The following is a 24,037-nucleotide window of genomic DNA, read 5'->3' on the forward strand; positions in this document are numbered from 1 at the left end:
AAGGATGTTGAAACAAAATAATTATTTAATAAAATAAAATCCAAATGTTGTACATTACCAGAACCAAAAAAAATATTGAATTACTTTACTCATTGTTGAAAAATATTTGATTGCTGAGTTAAATAAGCTATAAACCTCAGTAGCAAACAAATTATATTCAACAATAACAATAACAGAAATTCAGCTGTATTTACCACCTCATCAGTGTTCAACTCTCCATATTACCAATGGCTGGGAGGGGACTTTCCAAATCCCTTAGAGTTCATTGGGGACCATAACAAAGAATGCCTGGAATCTTTTATATACCTCAAAGTTTTTTTTAGGGAGTATTTAGGCTCTTTGAGTTAATATAAAGGATGTGAAGGTTCAATTCTAGCAAGGCAGTACTTGATTTAAGTCAATGCTATACCAGTTCTAGGTCTAAAATATACTTGCTATGGAAGCTATTTTTAAAATATAACCAAATTGAACCCAATCCACTAAAACTCTTCAGAGAATAACAAAGGAATATCATAATTATCATTCAGTTTAGCATTCAGACCATGGACTAAAATAATTTCTCTTTTATAAAATTGTAGTCATTCATTGATCCTCAGTATAGCTTGTAGCCACATTACTTATCATTTTTATTTTACTTGAAAACTAAATTAATTTGGGACATGATAAAAGATCATTACATACATTGTGGTCTTGCTTGCATTAATATTTATCCGGCTACTCCATAATTTTGGTAAACACAATTCACTAGTGTATTGATCTACAGTATTTTAAAATATTTTTGTATAGTCTTGTTGCCCTAGCTTTAACTGATATAAGTATGCCGTAGCTCTTCCTGAAGGCAATATGAGATGATCATCTGCATAATCATTAAAGCAATTATAGCTGTTGCATCAAAACTCTGTACCTCATTTATCTCTAGAAATTGTGAAAAACACTTTATCCCTATAAACTCTTATTGATATGGCAGTATGGAGAACAGCCACCCACAGCATTATTATTCTTCACTTTGTATGTATTTTCTAGGAGTTGTTTTGAAAAAAACTCTATAATATTTACAATTAGCAAAACAAACACAATCCTTTGCTATTTATATTACCTAGGTTTTGTTCCTGGCCAGAAGCAGATTTGGAAGCAGGACTCATAGTTCCTCCACTGGGTTGTTCCAAAGCTGAGGGACTGGAACTATATGAAATAGATCTCACTATAGGCGGTCGGTTAATAACTAACAGAGAAAGAAACCCAGAGTTAAGACACTTTAAATCAAGATCCAGGTGGATGTAGCATCAAAAAAAAAACCTCACATGTAGAAAAATACTTCCAGTATAAGGTAAGAATCTAAACAACCATCAATATGGGTTTAGCAGCCCTTTTAAAGTACTCGACTTCCAACCATTTGTTTAGTAACCATTCCAACTTATAATAGCACTGAGAAAAGTGCCTTATGACTATTTTTCACATTTAGGCTTAATGATTTTAGAACTTTAGAATTAAGATTAGCTAGTATTTTAAAGCCTGGAGTCTAACTGCACTGGATACCTGCCAATTATGTGAGACAGCAAGACATATACGATAGGAACAGAAAAGAACTCAAAGAGAAAGACTAAAGAGAAGAACAAGCCTGAGATGCCACAAAGAGAAAATTCCAAGCATTCTGAACATTCTAAGGTGGCAGCAACTTCTAGACAACTGAAACTAAAAGATTTATTCTAGCACAGGGGTCTCCTTTTTCCCTTTCCCTCCCTCACAATCTTCACCAATAAATCTTATGCCCTACATGACTGGAAAGAGGGTGATTTCTCTTCTTCCGAAGATGAAGTTTCCACAGGAGAAAGAGAGAACATCTTTAAAGCCACAAAAAAACTGAAACGTGGATGCAGATTTGGTTGCTAAGAACTGCCGACTAACCGATAAAACAATTATTGCAATTTTAACCAGCTATTAAATGTCAATCAGAAAGTAGATAAACTTAAAGCTATAATGGAAAATAATATAACTAAATCTGACATGAAGCCAGTCACCAATCCAGCTGCTCCAGAACACTCTCAAAATACTCACATATGCACAAGACTCATATGTATGGAAATTGCCAAGGATAAGCTAGTTTTACAACGTCACAGGATTTTGCTGCAGGTGGCAATTAATCCTCTCAACGAAGTTAGGTGGGAAAATAAAATAATAGTACTTTACTCCCTTTCACAACTGCTTCCCTGTAGAGTATATTCCAGCCAAACTTACTGAAATCTCCTGGCTCCATATGGCAAGGTCTTGAAAGAATAAAACTAGCTTTTAGTCATTTAACACTCTCTTCGATGATCTTTAAACAGATATTTCTTAAGGGGCTTTCAAATTACACCTACATGTGTACAGCCTCTGCTAAACTTGGGGAGGAAAGCCAATCACATAAGGAAGGGCAGCAAGTCCTAGAGCTAATGAAATCAGCCAGCCAATACCTATACAGCAGAAATGTTCCACCAACTCCAAGGTCAGACTCAGATAAGCAAAAGAGGCATAATGCCCTTGATTTAATTAAAACAAAGATACTGACATCAGCCGAGTCTATGGAGGATGAGGAAGAACTAGGACAGTTATTTGGCGACCTCTCTAGGAAAAGCAACAAACCATCATATATAAGCTTGAAGCAGCAAAATCAATGCTTCAGTCAGTGACTCTTGCAACTGAGTCTTCCAATACTCTACTACCCCCTAGCTGCTCTTTTGCTGAAAAGCTGACAAGCTCATTTTCCACTATACCTACAAAACAAAACAAAACAAAAAAAGAAGGAACTTTAGCCCCATTGTGGGCAGACAAACATCACAACAAAAGGAAATCAATTTGGTGAAGAATTTAATGGATCAAGCAAGCTACCTTGCTAAGTAGAGACCTCAAGTAAAAACCAAGTCATGAGCTATTGATTACATTTGAATACATTATGTTCTATTGTTCTCATATCTGCGTCATCACCAGCAGTAGTGAGAATCACAGATCCAGAGACACCTGTACCAGACCTCAGTCTGTGGAATACTGACGCTCATGATAAAGAAAAACAACAATTACAATCTAGGAAGAAGAAAGTTGAACCTCAAAACAACTTTTTATTTATTTATATTTTATTTATATTTAATGCTTCTAGACCGCCCCCTCTCCCAAAAGGGACTCGGGGCGGTGTACAGTCCGTGCAGAATATAACAAAATACAATAAAAAGTTAAATATGTACAGTTGGCATGGAGGAGGTTAAAATGTAATTAAAAGAACTGTACAAAGCTAATATAAATATAAGTTTTAAACCCCTAAAATAGACACAATATTAAAAACAATACCCCTAAAAATAATAAAACATTTGCCAGGAGGGACAGTTGTGATTATGCCAGGCCTGCTAATCAGAACAGGTGGGTCTTCAATTTTTGCCGGAAGGAGCGGAGGTCAGTAGTGGTTCTAATGTCGGGGGGGAGGTCATTCCAGAGGGTTGGGCCCATCACAGAGAAGGCCCTACTCCTTGGTGTCGCCCGTTGGCATTGCCTAGTGGACGGCACCAGGAGAAGTCCCTCCCTGTGTGAGTGAATTGGCCGCAGGGATGTATGTGGGAGGATGCGATCCCGCAAGTAACTAGGTCCCGTGCCATGGAGCGCTTTAAAGATGGTAATCAGCACCTTGAAACACACCCGAAAAACCACAGGTAGCCAGTGCAGCTCGCGCAGGAGAGGTGTTACGTGGGAGTACCTCGTACTCCCCATCACAGCCCGCGCGGCTGCGTTCTGAACTAACTGCAGTCTCCGGGCGCGTCCCAAGGGCAGCCCCATGTAGAGAGCGTTGCAGTAATCCAGGCGGGACGTCACCAGCGCATGAGTGACCGTGCGTAGGGCATCCCGGTCCAGTAGGGGGCGCAATTGGCGCACCAGGCGAACCTGGTGGAACGCCCCCCTCGCCACGGCTGCCACATGGTCATCCATTGACAGCCGGGCATCAAGGAGGACGCCCAAATTGTGCGCCCGTTCCACAGGGGGCAATTGTTCGCCCCCTATGGCCAGCGATGGAATCAGCTGGCTGAACCGAGATGCCGGTAGCCACAGCCACTCAGTCTTGGAGGGGTTGAGTTTAAGTCTGTTGTCCCCCATCCAGACCCCGACGGCTTCCAAACACCGGGACATCACTTCGACAGCCTTGTTGGGGTGGTTTGGGGTTGAAATATACAGCTGAGTATCATCAGCGTAGAGGTGATACTCAACCCCAAAACCACGGATGATCTCACCCAGCGGCTTCACATATGTGTTGAACAGGAGAGGCGAGAGGACCGACCCCTGTGGCACTCCACAAGTGAGTGGCCTCGGGGTCGACCTCTGTCCCCCTGTCAACACACATTGCTTCGGTCGGAGAGGTAGGAGCCGAACCACCGCAAAACGGTACCTCCGACTCCCATCCCCTCCAACCGGCGCAATAGGATACCATGGTCGATGGTATCAAAAGCCGCCGAGAGGTCTAATAGGACCAGGATAGAGGAACAACCTCTATCTCTGGCCCTCCAGAGATCATCAACCAACGCGACCAAGGCTGTCTCTGTGCTGTGCCCGGGTCGGAAGCTGGACTGGCGTGAGTCTAGATAATCGGATTCGTCAAGGTGTCGTGGAAACTGCTGCGCCACCACAATCTCAACAACCTTCGCTAGAAAGGGAAGGTTGGAGACTGGACGATAATTAGCTAGCTCCATTGGGTCGAGTGAAGGCCTCTTAAGTAAGGGCCTCACCACCGCCTCCTTCAAGGCGATTGGTAAGGATCCCTCACCCAATGAGGCATTCACCAGGCCCAGAAGCCAGCCTCGGGTCACCTCCCAAGATGCCAGTACCAACCAGGAGGGACATGGGTCCATTAAACATGTGGTGGGTCGCAGCCGTCCACGCAACCTATCCAAATCCTCGGGGGCAACAGAATCAAACTCCTCCCAGGATGGTCTCACAAGACTCGCTGTTGGCGGCCCGTCCGGTCCACTGAGGGGGGCCCATCCGCTCCGGATCTGAGCGACTTTGTCCTGCAGATATTCCCCAAACTCCTCTGCTCTGCCCTGCAAGGGTGCCCCCTGCGTCCTCTGTGACAAGAGGGAGCGGGTCACCCTAAACAGGGCGGCAGGGCGGTTATCCGCGGACGCAATAAGAGCGGCGCAATATCTACGTTTGGCCGCCCTTAATGCCACAAGGTAGGTCCGTAAGTAGGCTCTTACCTGTGTTCGATCAGATTCGTAGCGTGAGGACCTCCACCTGCTCTCTAGACGTCTCCTATGGCGCTTCATCACCCTCAGCTCCTCGGTATACCAAGGAGCCCGGGTGGGTCGCTGCCGCAGGAGAGGTCGCAAAGGCGCAACCCGGTCCAAGGCCCCAGCCGCCGCCCTATTCCAGGCGGCCGCTAGGTCCTCCGACCGAGCGCGGGTCAGGGCTACAGGTAGTGGCCCAAGCTCCGTCTGGAACCTATCCGGCTCCATCAGGTGCTTGGGGCGCTACCAGCTTAGACCGTCTGGTCCCGCCTCCTCGCGGTGGGGGGTAGCGCCAGGGAAGTCCAGCCGGAGACATGAGTGATCTGACCATGACAGGGGTGTAACAACTAAGTCCCCTATACCCAGATCACTCGTCCACTGCTCAGATACAAAAACAAGGTCCAATGTGTGGCCGCCTTCGTGTGTGGGGCCCTGAATTAACTGGGTCAGGCCCATGGCTGTCATGGAAGCCATGAACTCCCGAGCCACCTCAGATGCTGCTCCCGTCGACGGCAGGTTGAAATCCCCCATAACCACAAGCTTGGGGATCTCAACCGCCGTCTCCGAGATCAGCTCGAGGAGCTCGGGCAGGGCCGCTGATGAGCCAAGTATACAATCAGCAAACCCAACTGCCTCCCTGGGCCCCATTTCACACCAAGGGACTCACACCCGGATATCTGAGGAACAGTGAACTCCCTCGGCTCTAGACCTTCCCGTATAACTACCGCCACCCCACCACCCTTACCCAGGGCCCGCGGCTGATGGAATGCACGGAAACCTGGTGGGCACATTTCCACGAGGGGTAAACCACCCTCGTGGCCCAACCAGGTCTCCGTTATCCCTGCAAGGTCCAGCTCCCCCTCAGAGATCAACTCATTAATGAGGGGGGCCTTGTTGGTTACGGACCTTGCATTGCAAAGCACTGTTTATATACCAGAGGTATTGTTATCAATATTGATACTGATACTGCTCTGACATTTATAATAAAACTATTTCTTTAACAGCTGATCTTAATAACCAACACCATGAAGTAACTTGTGTTTCCACTGTCACTCATGATCTGCCTTTAGCAATTGCTACTCCTGGGAATTCAGACTGACAATTGTATGCTCCTAAATTCCTAACTATCTTTTCATGAAATGCCAAATCTTAAGACTTTGTTTACAAATTACATTGCTGAATTCTCTTATTTCTGCTTCAAGAAACTTGGTTTGACAATAATCTGTATGTAAATGGGTACAAATCCCTTTCACTTTCACAAGCTGCTGGAGCAGATAAGGCAGATAATGTGGCAGTTTAAGTACAGGTAGTCCTCTATTTACAACAGCTTATTTAGTAACTATTAGAAGTTACAATGGCACTGAAAAAAGTGACTTAAGACTGTTTTTCACACTTATGAGCATTGCAGCATCCTCGTGGTCATGTGATCAAAATTTGGATGCTTGGCAACTGACTCATATTTATGATGATTGCAGTGACCTGGGGTCATGTGATCACCTTTTGCAAACTTCTGACAAGCAAAGTCAATGGGAGAGCCAGATTCACTTAACAACTGTATTACTAACTTAACAACTACAGTGATTCACTTACAACTGTGGTAAGAAACATCATAAAGTGGGGCAAAATTCACTTAACAATTGTCTCATTTAGTCACAGAAATTTTAGGTTAGCTGTGATCACAAGTAGAGGACTACCTGTACACTGAATGCATTATTATTAGGCAAGTTGTATTTTGGAGGATTAATTTTATTATTGAACAACTACAGTGCCCTTTGACAATCCAAAATGTTAATGAACCTCAAACCTGAATATTTAAGAAAGTAAAAGTGATATTTTGACTTTCTTAGGAGTATATCTATATGTGCATAATTATTGGGCAACTATTAGTGTGCAGAATTATTATACAACTAAATGAAAAATCAAAATTTGCTCATCTCACTCTTTGTGTCTGTTAAAGAGAGAATAATAAACAAGCAACTCAAAATGTACAAATAAACATTTCTGACAGTTCAAAAAAAAATCAGTGACCAATATAGCCATACTTCTTTTCAATAATAGTCATAAGACTTCCATTTATGGAGTCTGTCAGTTTTTGATCTGTTGATGATCAACTTTTTATGCAGCAGCAACCACAATCTACCAGACACTATTCAGAGAGGTGTACTGTTTCTTTTCAGTGTAAATCTCCCATTTAAGAAGGGCCCACAAGTTCTCAACAGGGTTTAGGTCAGGTAAGGAAGGGGGCCATGTCATTATTCTTTCATCCTTAAGGCCTTTACTGACTAGCTACGCAGTGGAGTATTTGATGCATGCGATGGTGCATTGTCCTGCATAAAAATCACGGTCTTCTTGAAAGATGCAGGAAGTGTTTTCTAAAAACTGGCAATAGGTTTGGGAGTTGATTTTGAATCCATCTGCAACCCGAAAAGGTTCAAGCAGCTCATCTTTGATAATACCAGCCCTGTACCAGTACCCAATACCAGTACCCCATCTCCACCTTGCTGGTTTCTGAGTCGAAGTGAAACTCTGTGCCCGTTATTGATCCAGCCACAGGTCCATCCATCTGATCCATCAAGAGTGTCTCTCATCTCATCAGTCTATAAAATCTTTGAAAAATCTGTCTTCAAATATTTCATGGCCCAGTCTTGTTGTTTCAACTTATGTATCTTGTTCAGCCTTTCTTACCTTGGCCATGTCTTCTGGGCCCTTCAGGTAGATTGCAGTTCTGGAATATAACAGCACTGGAGTATAATGGGTTTCTGGTAGCTTTTGGCAGTTAATGTACATCTTTTTTTTCTCAACAAGTTTCTTGTGATCCTGTTGACTATTTGCAACAAAACATTTGATGATTCTGTGTTCATGTCCCTATATTTTAGCAATTTAAAGTGTGCTGCATCCCTCTGAAAGACTGTGCAGTTTTCAGAATTTTTAAAGTCAGTTAAGTATCTTTTTTGGCCCATTTTGCCTTTGGAAAAGAAAGTGTCTGATAATTATGCATACCTTGATACGGGAGGTTGATTTCCTTAAGCCACGCCCTCCCTTATTACACAAATACCCATCACTTGATATGCTTATATCCACTAAGCATTCAAATTTATTTGGCATGAGGATGGAAAATATGTATAAAAATGATATGGTTAAAATACTCACTTGCCTAATAATTGTGCACACAATGTATATAAGTCTCAATTAAGCAATGCCTAAATGTTATACAGCTAGATCCTATGAAGCATTATGCAATGTCTATGCTGTTAAAATTTAATAATGTTAAATTATTACTGTTTATCTTCCATCATCTCTAAACAGATCCCAATTTAATAGTTTATGGTCCAAATTTGAAGCATAGGTAAGTATTCTCATATCAAATAATACCTCATCTTATGTAATTGTTTTAGGCGACTTCATTGCAAGGATAGGATTGAGTGATAAGGCACTTTTCACTCAGTTCCATCAAACCAGCTGTAATGCCCCCTATATTAACCCAAAATTTCACAGATTTAAAGGATGTTACAAGGGATTGTGCCTTCTACAAACTAAAACCAAACTAATTCTACACTTACTGAATGGATCTTTCAGTACCCGTGGTGAATTCTCTCATTGGGCCGGATCAAGACCCTCCCCCTTATTGATTATACTCTGGTCTTACAGCACTTAATTATGTCTGAAGAATTTTTTTACTTAGCTAACCAGCCTGAAAGCAATCACTTCTCAGATATGACAATCATAAAAGCATTTAACAACTGTTTTACAGAAATAGAACATTGCAATTTCAGAACTGAATTCAAAACTCTGAATGGTCTGTACAAATGGTCTTAACAACCTAGTAAGCAAATCTCTCACGTGCTTCAATTTGAAGCAGTGATGCATCTCCATTCTACTACAGTCAAAGAGAGATTTGAGAATTCACTCTTACAGACATTCTCCCAATTAGTGCAGTTATTCCAGCCAGTACTTTCCACTTAAGTCTCAAGGAAGAAAGAAAAACAAACAGGTGGCTCGGGACCTAGTTACCTGCGGGATCGCATTCTACCCCACACATCCCTGCGACCAATCCGCTCTCACAGAGAGGGACTCCTCTGGGTACCTTCCGCTAAGCAGTGCGGGCGGGCGGTGCCTAGGAGTAGGGCCTTCTCTGTGATGGCCCCAACCCTCTGGAACGACCTCCCCCCCCCGATATTAGAACTACCTTGGACCTCCGCTCCTTCCGTAAGAAACTCAAGACCCACCTGTTTCGACTAGCTGGCCTGGCCTAATTGTAATAACTAGTAACACTCACTACTGACCTTCCTGGATGGCTTTTTAAATTTTAAATTTTGGGGTTTTAAATTGGTTTTAGAATTGTTTTAATTATTTAATTAGTTTGGGTTATATATATAGACTGTATGTTTGTGTTGTTCTGTCTCGTGTTTTATGTCATGTTTTGTTGTTTTTATATATGAACGGTCTGTACACCGCCCCGAGTCCCTGCGGGGAGAGGGGGCGGTCTATAAATTTAATAAACCTAAACCTAAACCTAGGTAGGGTTTTTCTCTCCCAACCCTGGTCTGGCATAGAATGTCTTGAGGCCAAGAGTAAACTGATCAAGGGATCCAATTTATAGAAAGACAAACCAGCTGAGCATTGTATTCAGGATTATAAGCTCCTGAAGAAACAATGTAAACATCTTTTTAAACAAAATAAGATAAAAACTTCACTAGGACCTCCCAAGCAAGAAATTCTACTTTATTATTACACTTGATAGCTTCTCGTCCAATCGAGAGATCTCTTCTGCTTCTCACCACTTATCTGCATCTGTGTGGGAAAACCACTTCAGAGAATTATATCTACAAGAAGAGCCCTCCAAATATGATTTAGATCTCAGAGCTTCCCAAAAGGGCCCCTGTCACAAATGCTGAAATAAAGAAGCTTGTAAAACAGTTAAAGACTGGTAAAACCCCAGGCACCAACTTTACTACACCTGAAATATTGTGAAATAATATAGGCTGATGGACCCCTGTTCTTGCCTGCCTGCTTTATCTATATTATTGATCACACTGCAGAGATTCCTGAGGACTGGAGCTTAACTATTATTGTGCCTGTATACAAAAAGGGCACACAAGATTTGCTTGAAAATTACAGGTCTAGCAACTTGTTAAGCATAATAAGCAAGCTATATACAGACACCTATATAATAAATTAGTTGATTGCATTGATTCATAGCTGGCTGATAAGCAAATAGGCTTTAGGTCTGGATACTCTATATATGGGCATGCCCTCATATTTCAACATCTGGCTGAAAATACACATCTAAAGCAGATTCTACACTGTATACTAGATTTGTTGATTTTAGGCCTGCATTTAGTTCCCAGAGCTATGCTCAGGAAAAACCACCATTAATAGACAGTAACTTTTGCCTATGTATAACCTCTATAAGAACTCCGGATTCAAAGTCCATTGGAGTAGTATGCAAGGACAATATACTGATGAGATTCAAATTCAAAGAGGAGTGAGGCAGGTACATATTTTAGCCCTTCCTCTGTTTAATTTATATAGAAATTCACTTGTGACCAGAATGAATAAAATTAGAGTAACCACCCACCAAAATTAGCTAACAGACATATTGTTATCTTGTTATATGCAGATGATAAAACACTTCTGCCATAAAAATTAATTGGACTCCAGCTGAGTCCAACTAATGCCTTGACAAGGTATTGCTCAGAGCAAGCTTTCAAAATCAATTGTAGTAAAACCAAAATTCTATTTTTTTTTTTATTTTTTTATTTTTGCAGAGAGACCCAAATAGTATGCTTGGAGGACCAGAATATTGAACAAGTTAAAATCTTCAAATATCTGGGCATGATTTTCTATTGTTCCACCAAATGCAGTGTGCATCAAAACTATGTTATAAAAAATTCTCAAAAAACAGTAACTGATCCAATCATTCTATTTCACTAGAGGAGGAAGCAGCACCAAAGCTATTTTCAGCAAAGGCTCATGTACATCTACTCTTCAGTGCCCAGCTATGACCCTATTCCTCTGCTGCCCCACTTGAAAAGCTCTGGTTTAAATTTCTAAAGGCTTGCAATATGCAAGTAGACCCATTTGTTTCCAATATATTTTACGGCGTGAGGCACAGCTACAGATTAACATGGATTAATGCTATTGTATTAAAACAGCAACATCTCTGTCTCTCCCAGGAGTTCCTAATGATGGGCTATGAGCATGCACTTAGTGTATTTAAAAAACACATTCAAGACCAAGAAATTCAGCAGGACCCATTTTACCCAAGAAAGTTTTCTTAAACAGACAGGACCTTCCCCCACCCCCCACATCACAAAACAGCAAGATATTTGTATTGCATAACTGTCTCTAAATTTCAGAGGACATTAATTTTAGCATGTTGGAATGCTCTGCCCACAGTAGTTCTGGAGGGCCAATATAAAAAAGTTCCATATGAGATGAAGCTGTGCCCCTGTGGAGAAGGGATCATTAAAACTGCAGCTCATATCCTGTTATATTGTCGTGTCCCCCCCAGGGACTCGCAGATACCTTACCTGATTAAATATCCAGGAAACTCTGAACATGTTTACGTCAAACTACTATTGTTGGATCAGTATGATTCAGTTACTCTGAATGTAGCTAAGTTTTGTTACATTATCTGTAAAATTAGGCAGACTTTGGTCACCCATTAATTTCATTGTCAATCGTAACATATTATCATGCCCTGTCCTGTTTGGTTCTGTTCAGTTTTGCTTTATTTTAATGTTTAATTTTTTGTGCTGGTTTATGACTATAATAAGCATTAATTGGAATTAATTAATTGGAATAATTCCTGTTTCTTTCATCTAAAACTATTAACCAGAAATCCCAAAATCTGAACATCTACTCATATGATATGTTGAGAGGTGACCAACCCTTGCAAAATAAGTATCTAACAAATCAGGCCTGTGGCCTCTCAGCCCAGTCCTTGCTAAAGGTAACTAACGGACACTGTCTAGTGATTTTTTCCAAAATCTAATCCTTGGTGATTTCAATATCTAGCATTATTAGGTTCAATTTCTCCAAGTAAATTGTTTTTTGTAGCCAATCTGATTTTTTTCTGGATACCATTTCACTTGCTCTTATCTAAAATTTAGAAATTGCTTTTAAGTCTTTATGTTCTAGCATTTGAAGTTAGTCTGGTTTTCATTTTGAATTTAGAACTGTTTTCCAGATGTCATGCCTTGAATTTAATCTGAGCCAATGTGAGAATTACCCTAACGAAAGCAAGTGAAGCTCTCAACTGAAGAACTAAAGAATCACAATACAATGTTTCAAACTCTTGAGGGAACTGTTATATAAATTTTGCATAGCATGAAGTATTATTATTATTAACAAATAGCTACATATTTAAGATGAGTAGTCTTAGCTTCTTGTAGTTTGTCAGGTCAACAATTGCACTTTGAATTGTTGGTTCTTAATGCTCTCCTAACGTGTTCCTGTTTTGTTTCGGGGTTGTTGTTTTTTTGCAGACACTTTATTACCAGGCTAGGTAACATTATCAGTGCAAGTGAGAATGGGATTTGATAGCGTTTATATATAAATAGTAAATTGTCCTGCTAATCTTGGTGGGCATATGACTTCCTCCTTGATATTCCTTGTCTCTCTTATTGTATCTTCCCTATTTACCTGGTGCTGTCTCTTCCTTATGTCTCTGTCATATTAAAACAGGAACAGTAGAGAAGATATATGAGACAATATACAACATATTGGAATACAGAAATAAAGTTTCAAAAGAAGGCAACACCATATTATCCTTCATGGAAACTCTCATGAGCTAAGAAACACTGGCAAATTAGAAACTCACATTTATTAAAACTTAGCTCACATTAGAGCTTCACTGTCAAAACAACAACCCAACCACTCACAAGAGGAACTGCATACAAGCATTATTCAGATGAGAGCAAACTCATAATAGTAACCTGGAATATCAAAAAGGGAAAGCAGACCACCTATAATTCACTGTCCAAAAGATATCCAGCAACTTTATCAAAAAAATGGCTAAGTAGAATGTTCAACTATTACAGCTACACAAAAAAAGTGTTCTCATACATCAAAAACATCTCTGAGACAATGCAACGGACTACTAGGTATAACCATTCATCATCACTGAAGCTCACCAAGCAACAAAATCCCTCCAAAACATCTTAAGCAAACCAAAAGACTCAGCAGCCAAAGAGGAAAAATTGGACTCATCGTACAGTGTAAACACTAAGTAGGCTGATGGAAAAAAGACTAGCAGATTGCTTTCCATGAACATCTTGCTGGCAGTCAAAGACATGACAAAAACTCATTCCAACTGGGAAACTGTTAATGTTATTGATCAAGCCAAATAAAAAAATGCAAGGGAATTCCTAGGAGCATGGCATTCACCCAAATAAGCCATCAATAGACACAGAGATACAGCCCCATTTTACGTATTATTTAAAATACACAATCAAAAACATGGATGGGGAACTACAACCTAGAACACATCTTCACAAACAACTAAAATCCTGATATAGGAAACAGAACGAAATCAACTATCAGACAGGAAATAATGCCCTAATCAAGGAACTACTAAGGAGGAAACAACATCTCTACTAAACTTGGCCAGGCAAACTGCTGCATATAAACAGCAAAGCTCAGTTTCCCACATACTGATGTTACTGGTAGTAAACAATCTTCAAGAAAACAACCAAGCTCAGAGAACCAAAAATCCACAATTCAGAATGGAGCTACACATATTCTCATGTGTTGATATTGTGTAAATTTAAGTAAATGTGTCTCCACTTCTGTAGAAAGGTGTTAAATAAAAATCTAACTACATACCTCCTGCCTGTTTCTTATTAAACAAGGACTCTCTAAAAGATTTTACCTGGACAAAATTGCATCAAAACATGATGTTCTCTGAAACACTGCAGCCCTCCAGAGGAGATACTCCTCTACAGGTTTAGGACAATTTGGAGTAGCCAGCTCAAGGCCACTAAATTGCTGCAAGAAAATTCTGTATGGCCAACTCAACCCAGGGACAATTCGTGCAGGACATCAGAGACAGACCAAGGTGGGTGGGTGAGCAAGCAGGTGGATACAGCGCAGATTGGTGGAGCAGCGGGCTTCCCATTTTCACATCCCCTGCCACTACCGCTGAAATCAGTGGGCGGTTGAGCAGTGGGAAGGTAGCAGTGGACAGAGGTGTCCTATTTTCACACATCCCAGCACCACCGAAACTGGCCTCTTTATCCCAGAGCTCTGTGTGGTGGTGGCAGGGGATGTCTCTGACAGCCACTGCCTCCCTCTCATCTGCCCCGTCTTAACGACACCATAGTTCTCAGGTTTTTTGGCCCAGAGCCCAGCACAGCAGCAGCAGCGATGTGAAAATGGGAAGCCCCCTGCCACCACCCTGTTCTCTCCTCACCTGCTTGCTCGCCCACCCACTCGGTTCTCCCTCTGGCTGCCCATGGCAAGTTGTCCCCACAGCAAATTGGCCATATGAAGTTGTCTTGCAGCGACTTGATGAGTCAATAGGGGAGACTTGGCAGTGGCTAGCTGGTGGCAGGGAGCTGGCTGTGCCATGTTGGCTGCGGCAAGTTGTCCCATTCCGCCCCCTATCATCTTTGCCTTCTGTAAGAGCCTCAAAATGTGGCTCTGCTGATTGGCCCCTGTCACGATGTTAAAAGGTTTGCTAGGCCTGAACTGCCTAAACTGACACTCAAGAGTTAAACTAAGAAAGCTTTATTGCGCAGGTCATAAAACAAAAAAGGGTTCTTATCTGAAAGTGATTTATTGCGCACGCGTTACACATTCCAAAATTCCTCTCTTCTTTGTTCGGCAGCCAACTTTGGCTAACGAAGCTTTTCATTATCAAAATGTAACCAATTAGTTATTTTCTGTTTTATTTTATTATTAAAGTTTGTTTATTAATTAGAATATTTTTAAAGACTTATTTTTCTCAATATCTCAAAAGATATGCAGAAGGGAATCAGCCACGGTTCATCGATCTCTAACAGGGTGTTTTTTTCCCCTGACAACTTGGTAGCAGAGGTTTGGTTGACAACTTGGTAGCAGAGTTTTGGCTTTTTGATGATACCAGCTGAGATGGTTACAATTTATGGCTGTATTTTCCCTTCATGCTATCTAAAGATAACCGACTAAGCCTAATTAGCCATGTCGAAGAAGAGAAAGAAAAAGAAAGATGGGGCGAACACAGATGAATCAGCTTCCTCTGACAAAGAGGCTCCCTCGGATACAGAGGAGCAAGATTCTTCAGGTGCCGAGCCAGAAATGGGGGAAAGAGTTACAGAAGGCAAGATCTACGGACTGAGGTCAGTAAATGTCCCTCATTATCAAGATACAATTAATGAACGGCAAAAGTCTAAACGGCAACTGCCGGCAGAGTTAAAATCCTCCCACGCAGAAAGCAAAGTTTATGACATCTCCCCAGATGAGCAAGAAATGCAAAGCTATCTATATCAAATAGAACGTTTAGAAAAATATGTTAGGGAGGCGAGAGTGTGTTTTAACGAAATAAAGCGAAGTAGAAGAAGCTCCCCCACTCCCAAAATGTCTGAGGACGCCATCTTGTCTTCTTCAAAACAACAGCCTAAGACACACCCCACAGAGTTCACTGGTCAATTAGAACAAAGAGACATGTACACGTCACCGAGGTCACGTGGTCCCTTTGAGCCCATTGAACTTCAGCATACGTATAGAAAGGAGAGGCAGCCAAAAAGTGAAGCTGCACTGCCATCTGCTGGCGGAGAAAAATTATTACAGCAAAAGATTAAGCAATTGGACCAGATTTTCAGAGATATGTCTATGAGTCCTTTAGAAGCCAAAACTTTGTCTCCAGAGGTTAAGTCTTCAACACCCCCTGGCGGCGTTGAATCCTCCCTAGATGGAAAAAGGCAAAGCCAAAGGCGAATTCGAGGAAGCCAATTTGATGTTGCCACGCAAAGGCCAATGATGCAACCCCAGCATCCCCTGGTTCAACAACCAGCTTTGCAACCAGAGCAACAAATTGTTCCTCAGCAGGTATTCACAGTCACCCCCTTGACTGGTGAGTCCAAATTAAAGGAGTCAGGAGAGAATTATAAAGCCTGGGTCAGTGAAATTGCGCTCTTGCTTCGAAGAGAAGGCACATATTCCATGGTTTTTGATCCTCCCCGTCAACCCTGGACACCTGCAATAAGAAACCTTGAAAACAGAGCTATCACGACTTTACTCATGTCAATGGAAATTGAGATCCAAGGTATCTTTCCACCTGATGCAACTGCCCAAGAAATATGGGCTATTTTGGAAGATTGCTACAGGCCCGTTTCAATTGAATCCTCATGTTTGCTCATGTCTGAGTTCCATGGTTCGAAGTTGAAACCTGGTGAACGAATTGGTGGACATTTGACCAAACTGAAAAGAATGAGAAGTGAATTGAGACAAAATGGCCATGTAATCGATGATATCCAAATGATTAGCATCATCATTAACTCATTGAATTATGAATGGAAAGATGCTGTTGCAAAGATTAACTACGTGCCTATTGCTCAACGCACAGTTAACCACGTTTGCAGACTTTTAGTGGAAGACGAAGCTATCAGGTTAGCTACCCCACATCTGCAACGGCCTCCAGCACCAAAGGCTCCAGCCAGACGTCCCTTCCGAGGAAGAGGCTACGCTCCAAGGATGCCAAAATGCTACACCTGCAACCGTGTGGGACATGACACCCGGGATTGTCCCCAACGAGTTCCAGCTCCCGTCACGTACCAGCCCAGAGGAACAGATTCCAGAGGCAGAGGTAGAGGCGGAAGACAAGGTCGTCGTGGTCCAAGGCGTGATCCACAAGCTCCGCTTGCAACACTGGCCATAACCAACGTTCCACAACCTGATCCAAAGTTCGACAGACGTCTTTTGTGGACTTTAGATAGTGGAGCAGCTGTGCACGTTACCCACAGAAGGGAACTTTTCACAGAGATGGGCGAACCAGAGCCCGAGTATCGAGAACTGTATTCCTTCACCAACCACACTTGCAAGGTTATGGGAAAAGGAACTGTTTACATTGAAGAGCTCGATACACACATCCCTGATGTTTATTACATACCTTCAGCAACCAGTAATTTGCTTAGTCAAAGTCACTTGTCTAGAGAGTTAAAGTTCCAGGTTCACCACCTCGAAAAAGCAAGTTACTTAGTTAAAGATGGTGATATTGTTGCTGAAACCATGCTGATTGGTGGTGTTTATTACTTAAAGCCAAAGCCTAAAGGGCAAGCACAGGCAAGTATGCAAACTCCAAAAAGGCACAACGCAAACCCAGAGAGAGTTGTCCCAGAGAGAGAAAGCGTTACTGTGCCAAAGGCTCCTAAAGCCAACAAACAAAGAAAACAGAAACAGATTGCTCAAAGCAAGCCTGAGGGTCCTCATGAAACTGTTAATGTTGAGAATTCACTAACTGGTAAACCTTTGCATTCCAGGTGTATTCACAAGTGGCACAGAAGATTGGGGCATGCCAGTTTCCGTGTTCTTAGAAAGATGCCGGAGTTCGCAAAAGGTTTGGATCTAAAGGGGTGTAAGGTGTTTTTGGATTGTGCGGTTTGCAAAAAGGCTAAATCCAAGGCGGCTGCAATTCCCAAACACGCTACACGCCGGTCAACACGCATTTTTGATTTGGTACACACTGACATAGTGGGTCCTTTCCCACCAACACTTGGTGGCAGAAAGTATTTTTTAACAATTGTAGATAATCATTCTAGATATGGATTTGTATATCCTATGAGAGAGAAATCTGAGACTTTTCAGATCTTTAAAGACTTTGCAGCGTTTGTTTCTACACAATACCAAGTTCGCATCGCCAGAATCCAGAGTGACCGTGGTGCAGAATTCATGTCTCAGCGTTTCCAGGACTGGATGCGTAAGAATGGAATTCTTCATCAGACATCTGCTCCATATACACCGGCTCATAACGGAGTCGTAGAAAGAAGACAAGGGGTTCTACAAACCATGATGCGTTGTCTTCTAGAAGATGCCAATCTCAGTAACGCATACTGGGGTGAAGCAATCAAATATGCAAATTACATTGTCAACCGTACTTGGAGCAGTGTAATCAATCAAACTCCTTTCTACATGCTGTATGGCTACAAGCCTAATCTCAAGAACCTCCATATTTTTGGTTCATATGCTATGGTGAACACTCCCTTAAGTCAAAGAAGAAAGGGAGGTACAGTAGCAAAGAGACTGAGATTTATGGGTATTGATGATAATTCAAAATGGTACAAATTCATTGATACTAAACATGTGATTGTCATTTCACAATCTGCTAATTTTGAGGAAGATATTGACTGGTCCAGGATTCATTCCAATGATCCTGAAGTTTATTTTCCTAGAGATGGTGTTCCAGATGCCATGCAGCCTGATGATAATTTGCAGGCAGATATTCCTTCTACCAGTTCTTCACAACCTGATGTTCCGTCTTCTCAAGCCGCGGATGCTGATGCTAGCGACGAACGTGAGGACGAGGATGATGATGAAGAAGAAGAAGACTGGTCTGTTGTTCCTAGACGCTCCAAGAGGGCCACAAAAGGAATCCCTCCACAACGTTATTCATGGCAACTGACAAAAACACCAGTACCTTTGATTTGCAACGTTACTCTTCCTCCAGAGACATTCACACAAATCAAACAGCTTCCTGATTCAGAACAAGACAAGTGGTATGATGCAATGCAGGATGAAATGGACAGTTTAAAGAAACTTAATGTATTCACACCTGCAAAACCTCCAGCAAACAAGAAAGTCATTGGCACCCGATGGGTCTACAGAATCAAGAAGAAACCGAATGGTGAGTCTTTATACAAAGCCAGACTGGTAGCTCAGGGTTTCGCTCAACGTTATCCTGAGGACTACACAAACACTTACTCACCAACAGTCAGAACTGAAAGTGTAAAAATTGCCTTAACCACTGCAACTATTCTTGGTTTAGAAGTTTTCCAATTTGATGTGGACACAGCTTATCTACATGCAGACCTAGATGAAGAGATCTACGTGAGAAGCCCTCCAGGATTCCGAAAGCAAGAAGGGGATACCTGGTTTCTGAACAAAAGTCTTTATGGTCTGAAACAGTCAGGTTTAATGTGGTATTTATGTCTTACTGACAAACTAAATTCAATGGGCTTTATTAAGTCCGAAACTGATGAATGCGTGTTCACAAAAAGATCTAACAATGCATATGAGATAATTCTTGTTTATGTTGATGATATTGTTTATATTGGTCCAAATAAGAAAATGAGTGAGATTTTTGCCAAAAGTTTGCAGAGATACTTCACACTAAAATCTTTAGGACACATTAGCACTTATTTAGGTGTTCAAATTGAAAAGACACAGAAGGGGTTTAGTCTTTCACAAGAAGAGAAAATTGATCACATTCTACATCATTGCAACATGAAAGATGCTAGCACAACAAAGACACCCATGCAAACAGATTTTCACAACTTAACACATGAACCAAGTCCTGAGTTCGAGGATCAAACACTTTATCGTTCAGTCATTGGTTCACTATTATACATTAGTAGTTGGACCAGACCTGACATCGCACTTAGTGTTAATCTTTTATCACGACACGTAGGTAAGGCAACACAATTTCATTGGTCATGCATTAAGAAGTTGTTGAAATACCTAAAACACACTAAACACATGAAGTTATTGCTAGAACCAACACACACTGATCAACCAAAGCTGATTTGTTTTGCCGACGCCGACTGGGCGAGCGACAAGAAGTCACGCAAAAGCACTTCTGGTTACATGATGTTCCTAAATGGTTGTCCTGTTTACTGGCAAGTGAGAAAACAGAGTTTTGTTTCATGTTCATCTACTGAAGCTGAATATGCTTGTGTTTCAGATGCTTGTAATTCTCTAACGTGGTTTGATGCTTTGATCACAGATATCTGGACACGTCCGATTCGACCAATCACCGTGATGGAAGATAATGTATCTGTTGTTTATATTTCTGAGTCACATTTTACAGGTTCTAGGTCCAGACACATTGACATTCGTTATCAAAACACAAAGCAATTAGTTAAGCAAGGTTTTGTTAAATTGCAATATGTTTCTACACATGATCAGATTGCAGACATGCTTAACAAACCACTCGCCGCAAATCAACACGAGTATCTGCGAAAGAAGATGTGCCTTAATTGATGATTTGATGACGTCAGCCCAGACTAGCAAAAGAAGGGGTGTCACGATGTTAAAAGGTTTGCTAGGCCTGAACTGCCTAAACTGACACTCAAGAGTTAAACTAAGAAAGCTTTATTGCGCAGGTCATAAAACAAAAAAGGGTTCTTATCTGAAAGTGATTTATTGCGCACGCGTTACACATTCCAAAATTCCTCTCTTCTTTGTTCGGCAGCCAACTTTGGCTAACGAAGCTTTTCATTATCAAAATGTAACCAATTAGTTATTTTCTGTTTTATTTTATTATTAAAGTTTGTTTATTAATTAGAATATTTTTAAAGACTTATTTTTCTCAATATCTCAAAAGATATGCAGAAGGGAATCAGCCACGGTTCATCGATCTCTAACAGGGTGTTTTTTTCCCCTGACAGCCCCGAGTCCTGGTGGGATATTCAGTGTTGAAGGTGGTTGGTTGACTAGGAAAATGCTCCTGCCTCCTGTATTGATCTGTTTTTTTTAACTTATTAAATTTCTGTTAATTTTAATGTTTAATTTTGTGTACCTTTGCTTTTATGATGCATGTAAATCAAGCAGAGTTGTTTGACAATGAGGAAATTCATATAAATTTAATAAATAAAATAGAAGAATCATAATTGTAAATGCTATGTAAATGATATTCAAATTAAATTAAAAAACAATCTTTATGCATTTATAAGTGGGACAAAACTGTCCATTAAGTGAATAATGTTAACACGGAATCTATTTTGGTCCTCACTTTGTTTTGCACTACAATATTTACCTGTTTGGATGCCTAGTTGGCTGCTTTGAGAAGTGGAAGTTATGAAATCTGGATCCCAGATAGGAGAATTTTGACTGTATACCTCTTCCTCCAACATGGACAGGAACCTTAACACAGAAGTCAAAGCAGTATTAATGTACACAGTGTAATCTACCAAGATAACATACACTTCTTTATACTTGGCTCAGCACTAGAATCTTCCCCAGAGAGGCTAGGTATTTGCAAGATAAACAGAACATTTTGATCATTTGTACCTTGAATAAGAAATTTGGCTTGATTTGTTTGGTGATGTATTTGTTTGTTTTCTTAGCAATCCATGATGCTTTTAAGCATTTTGTCCAACATCAAATTTCAAGAGCATCATTACTGTTTCCATCCTGCTTCTTCAAAGGTCAACATTCACTTTCTTAGAATGTCATAGGGATAAAGAAGTGGATGTCCAGTAACATGGTAGATGAATTCACCATGCAGATGGGGATGCCATTGGAATATTTAGTATACCAGATTAGGGGACAGGTGATCACAGAAAAAGGGTATATATCTAAGTTGACACTGATTTGATGGCAGCTAATGAATGAATCCATCAATCAATGTGAAGATATATTATCAGTCCAAACAAATCTTATGTGAGATGAAGATGTCTATACTGAAGTTGTGGACTATATAACCCACCCTGAGAGCTGGTAAATAGATGTATTTTGACCGCTCACTGTCAGATTAAGTGATTGCTCAAAATCATCATCTGGCCTCCTTGCCTAAGAAAAGAATTAAAACTTGGGTTCCTTGCTTCTAGTCCAGCATCTTAACCAGTATGTATGTATGTATGAGATGTATGTATGAGACAAGAGATGAATTAGAAGTATGGTACTTTTATCAATTCTACTTTAAAAGCCTTGTTTTCTTCTAAATATTATAAGTAACTACTGATTGGAAGGTGGTAGCCTAAGAGGCTAATGATCTGGGAGGGGAATATGGTTACTTTTCAGAGATGAATGGAAGCTGTGGCTATATATTTGTAATGCAGACTTCCAGAGGACCACTAGGTGGCAATAAAGCAAACGTTATGAAGCCCAGCAGGCCATTACATTTTGCTTTTATAAAAAAAATCCTTCTAAATTTTAAGGATATTATTTTCCTCAAAGACATCATTTAAAAACTGTTTCCCTGTATCTATGAAAGCTATATTTTATTCCTTAAATATTTACTTAAGAGTTTAGTGGATTTTAGTTTGGGACAAAGAAGTAGAAAAATAAACTATACATTTTCTAGCCATAATTACCAAATGGCTTAATATTATTTCATATGTAAGTACTGTATTTTAAATATATATTTATGCATTTTTATATACAAGACTGCAACAAGATGGGGAATGAGGAATTAAGCCACATCAAACAATCCAGAATAAATTCCCAAAGGAATTATACCAAATTATACCAGCAAAAAAAACCCAGCAAAATCTATTTTAATAAGAATAATTTAAGGAAAAAAACCAGAAATGAAACCATTTATAGAAATAAACAAACCATAAATGGACGTTCATCCTAAAAGCTTTGGTTTTGGTTTTCTAATCTTAACAAGCTCTGAAAACAAATAGTAGCTGATATCGCACATCACAACAGGTAACAGAACCATTTTGGAGTGCTTAAGCTTCCCCTGGCATCACTTTCCCCTTGCAAGGTACTCTCCTGATTGTTAAACTGATATTTATATTTAAGACGAGTAGTCTTAAAGATATTTATAACCTTCAACTCTTTAAAGCATGCCTGTTACATTCTTTCCTTGCTGTCTGTTGAAGACTCTGCTTTGAAAAATAAGAACCCACCCAGAATTCTAAATGGCAGTTTCACCAATTTAGCCAGGCAGTTTAGTTAAGCAACCCCAGAGTAATAATATTAATGATTGCAAGAATAAATTTTACAAATATGTAATGGCTCAACCCATATATTAAAAGGAATATGTATTTTTTTTCTTACACTGAACTGATGAAAATTTTTTGCTTTCTATTCCAAAGCTCCCATATAATTGGAATGATTATTGTTGTTATCCATAACAATTATCATTCCAGCTATAGTATATTAGCTATGTATTTTATTCTAGGAATTAAACCTGCTAAAACATAATGCAACCTATTTTTGAGTTAACAAAACTATGAGATTTAATTGTATGGCTGCAGTCCTAAAGACAAGGGAGTGATCTATTGATCACCTTGGGATTTAATTCTAATTACACATGCTTAACTGTGAGGCTGATATTGCTAAATCACTTACCTTGGAAGAAGATCAACTGAATTCAATTGGTAAGTTTTAAATAAGCCTATATAACAGTGATGGCGAACCTATGGCACGCGTGCCACAGGTGGCACGTGGAGCCATTTGTCAAGGCATGCGAGGCGGGTCGTTTTAAGCATTCCAAAGGCTTCATGGACCATCCAGAGGCTTCCCTCACACCTTCGGAGCGCTTAAAACGACCCTCCGAGCAAACAGGAAGTCACTTCCAGTTTGCTCGGAGGGTCATTTTAAGTGTTCCGAAGGCTTCAGGGAAGCCTCCAGACGGTCCCTGAAGCCTCTGGAGGCCCTCTGGGGGAGCGGGGGAGGCTCTTTTCGCCCTCCCCAGGCTCCTATAAAGCCTCTGGAGCCTGGGGAGGGCGAAAAAGCATGTAAAAATGGGGGGGTTCGCACGTTGCATTATGGGTGCGGCACGCCCGCACACGACCCCTTTGCGCTCCCCCCACTTGTGGCACGCGAGCCAAAAAAGGTTCGCCATCGCTGCTATATAAGATAGTGCTAATTTTTTGAACAAATCCTCAAAATGACTCATTACCTTAAGATAATGTTCCAAGATATCT

General features: G+C 40.8%; 1 protein-coding gene across 3 annotated transcripts in view; it reads right to left on the minus strand.

The window, feature by feature from the left end:
- The window catches only part of KAT2B (lysine acetyltransferase 2B), an 89,001-nt gene that overhangs the window by 16,402 nt on the left and 48,562 nt on the right, over positions 1-24,037 (minus strand). For all 3 annotated transcript variants that reach the window (XM_081971644.1, XM_081971643.1, XM_081971645.1), the window contains exons 7-8: positions 21,193-21,299; positions 1,097-1,222 (exon numbers count right to left, since the gene is read on the minus strand). In XM_081971644.1, the coding sequence (XP_081827770.1) occupies positions 1,097-1,222; positions 21,193-21,299 (233 nt within the window). The remainder of the gene's footprint in view (positions 1-1,096; positions 1,223-21,192; positions 21,300-24,037) is intronic.

Source organism: Natrix helvetica (genome assembly GCF_964273705.1).
Source record: "Natrix helvetica genome assembly, chromosome: Z".
Lineage (NCBI taxonomy): Eukaryota > Metazoa > Chordata > Lepidosauria > Squamata > Natricidae > Natrix > Natrix helvetica.